This window comes from Plasmodium gallinaceum (genome assembly GCF_900005855.1).
Source record: "Plasmodium gallinaceum strain 8A genome assembly, contig: PGAL8A_v1_134, whole genome shotgun sequence".
Lineage (NCBI taxonomy): Eukaryota > Apicomplexa > Aconoidasida > Haemosporida > Plasmodiidae > Plasmodium > Plasmodium gallinaceum.
In genome coordinates, this window is record NW_021628294.1 from 1 (window position 1) to 3,604 (window position 3,604).

The 3,604-nt window shown below is 18.0% G+C and overlaps 1 protein-coding gene across 1 annotated transcript; it reads left to right on the forward strand.

Annotated features, from left to right (window-relative positions):
• Positions 1–1,378: 1,378 nt before the first annotated feature.
• Positions 1,379–2,526, forward strand: PGAL8A_00474200 (Plasmodium exported protein (PHIST), unknown function; the record flags this gene model as incomplete). Its single annotated transcript, XM_028673522.1, has 2 exons — positions 1,379–1,573; positions 1,693–2,526. 2 exons carry the CDS (start codon positions 1,379–1,381, stop codon positions 2,524–2,526), a joined length of 1,029 nt encoding a protein of 342 aa, XP_028529966.1.
• Positions 2,527–3,604: the final 1,078 nt, after the last annotated feature.

Genomic DNA, 3,604 nt, shown 5'->3' on the forward strand with positions numbered 1-3,604 from the left:
AAACATTTTTGTTTTTTAAAATATATTTCTATTGTGAAATATATTTTGATTTTATTATGTAAATTAGTTAACTCTAATGAATTAATTTTGTTCCATTACTTGATATTCTAATATATTTTATATTTTATCAAGTAAATTATATTTAAAATGAGTTATACATCATTAAATAAACATTTAAAAGTAGTGTAAAATAAAACCATAAATCATATATATTTAAGATAAACAAATATTTTACAATATTTCCTAAAAAAATTATTTTTTATTAAATAAATTTTTTTTTTTCTTTTTATATAACAGAAAAAAATAATATTATCAATATTTTACCCTTCTTAGTAAAATCAGTTTTTATTCTTATTCTAAGATCTCTTTATGATTAACATGCTTTCTTCTTGCACATTCTAGGTACATTCACTCTTCTCTCTTATTTAAATATAATTCATTTATATTCTCAAAAAAAAACATTCCGTTTAGAGTTTTTTTCATTTTCTCATTTTCTAATTATAAATAGAAAAAATGAAATACAGTCCTTAAAATCATATAATTACAAATAATTTCTGAAAAATAAATATGATGAAAAACTAAAATAAAGATTTTTATATTCACATTTCAAAAAAAAATATCAATATAAATAGTTAGCATATAAAAGGCAAAAAGTTAAAAATATATATAGAATAAAAAAAAATATTTATAATAAAAATTAATAGGTTTATTTTTTTGATTTATAAAAATTTATTTCATATAATAAATTCATTAATATTCCTATTTAATTTAAATTAAAAATTTTTTATTTTTATTACTTTATGATTAGTGCATTACTAAATAAGAAATGAATTAAAAGGATTTATTTATATTCTTATAAAAATTTTTGTAAATTTTTTTTAACTTTAAAATTTATATATGAATAAAAATTCTTAAAATAATAAAAATATATAGAAAAAATAAGAATAAATGAAATTTACAATTTTAGAACTAATTTTTTCTATATTCCTTTTTTTTCCATATAATTAAATGAAAACAATAGTTTTTTTTTTATTAATATTATCATAAAAATAAAAGTAAACTCTAAAAAGTTTATTAAACATATCTATAATTAAAAATATAACTTTTCATTCATTGTAATTATTCTAATGTAAAAGCCTGTAGCGAATTATTTCAATTAAATATAATTTTTATTAATGAAAAAAAAAATATATATTTATATCATCTATGATACTTTTTCTTTAATTGTATAAAATTATAATTTAAATGTACTTTTTTTTTTTTTTTAACACAGCTATTAATCTTTTATAAAAATCTGTTTTTGCGTAAATTATATTATAAATAAAATAAAAATTATCTTTTTTCCAAAAATTTTCTTTTTTACAAAAATATATTAAAGATGAGACATAGTAACACAATCAATTTTATTTTACAACGAAGATTTTTAGTATCCAGTAATGCAAGTATAAGTAATTTAGATGTTTCTTCATTTAATAGGGGGAAAAAAAATTTTCAAAAAAGGATTTTCTCAAACTTTTTGTTTTCTAAACTTTTTATTTTGTATTTCTTCTCCGTTTTATATCTCTTCTCATTAGTAAGATAAATTTTTTAATTTAAAAATACATATACAATATTATCTATTTTAAGTTATTAAATTAAAATATTGTTTATATATAAATCTTTTCAATACATATGTTTTAAATATTATTATAGCATATATGCGTATCTAAAGACAATGCATTTTCAGAATTACAATTAAATAAAGTGTATAACAGAAAATTAGCTGAACATATCCCTGAAAAAGGGGAAGATTCAAAGCAAAAAAAAACTAATTTTGATATAAATGAGGATGAAAAATTGCAGTCAAACTATAGAAGTTCTATAAAGTCCGAACTAAATCAAAGTGATAAACATAATCATGAAGTAATGAGCGAATCGAAAAAAAAACAAATACTAGAAGAAAGTGATCGAATTGAAAAGAAGAATGATAACGTGCATGCTAAAATGGACAAACGTGAAATGAATGATGAAATGGGCAAACAAAAAATACAAAATGAAGGTTGCGCAATTTCATTAGGTAAAAGAAGTTCAGAATTAAATTATCAAATGTGTGAAGATGAAATAATTGAAAGAATTCAAAATTTAGACAATAATCCAAGCATAGAAGATATATATATACTATGGTGGCAAGTACGTGGTGATCAGAGAAATAATTTCCTTGAAATAATAGAATATTTAAAATATATATTTTATTCACTGACGAATAAGTATAATTTTGAGGAATGTTTCATAAAAAAGGAATGGAATAAATGGTATCATGGCGTTTTAAGTGATTTAATAAATATGGAAACTATTGATAATAAAAATTTTTATTCTATATATAAGAAAGAAACATGGACACGCGAAAAATTTAAAGATTTTATAGATAAAAATATACTAGTATGGAAGAACCATAAGATGAGTACAAAAAAAAAGTGGGAAAATATTTTGACTGATGATTTTATCAACGAAGAAAAAAAACGTGCAGATAATTCACAACAAGGTTAAAAATGTATTGAAAATACAATGTAAATAAAATAAATTGAAATTTTAATATATATTATGGAAATCATAATAAATAAAAAATGATAAAGTGTTTTAAAAGAACGTTATCATCATTTTTCTTTAATGAAATTGTGTTACTAAGATGTGTGTATCAAATGAATATTATATAAATATCCATGGGTTATATATTATTTTAATACATCATATATAATAGGGTGCCATGTAAGACTTTAATATAAATTTATTATATTTTTATTAATTTTTTTTTTTATTTTAATTAATTATATGAAAATTAAAAAAAAAAATAAATTATGTAATTTTTTTTGTCCTTATAATGAGTAATTCCTATGTTTATTTATAAAGATATTGTAAACTGTAAATAATTAAAATATCAATTGTTTTATATTTATAGTGTTTTCTGTTTTTATTAAGATATAGTATTTTTTTAATCTAAAATCTATAATGTGCACGATTATATAACTAAAGAAAATTTTTAAACTTTTTTTTTTCGTTAATTATTTAATAAAATAGTAATTAAATTGATTTTTAGCGGAGATAATGTTAATAGAGACACGATTAAGAAAAAAATATAAATGTACATACTCATTTTGATACTAAAATATTGACATAAAATGAACCATGCCCTTTGATATGTATTTTCGAAAAGAAAGATAAAATTGAAATATATATTTTTGATATATTTTTTTTCAAATATAATATGAAAATATAAAAGAAGTGGAGAAGAAAAGGAAAGTGAAATGGTGCTATATGTATTTCGAATACAATATAAAACAATGAATCTTTTATGTATTAATATAAAAACAAAAATATTTGCTTTCATAGTGAAATATTTATGTTCATCTTATTCTTTTGTATAATCAAAATATATATTTTATTTTATTTTTATTAAAAATAATATATATAAGAAATGTATGAATTATCTATTGTAATTTAAAAATTTAAATATATGTATATTCTTTGGTACCATATGAGGTGAAATGCAGAGACACTTTATACATAATATTAAGAAAGTAATATATCAATTTATTTATATTACAACTATGAAAAAATATATTAACAT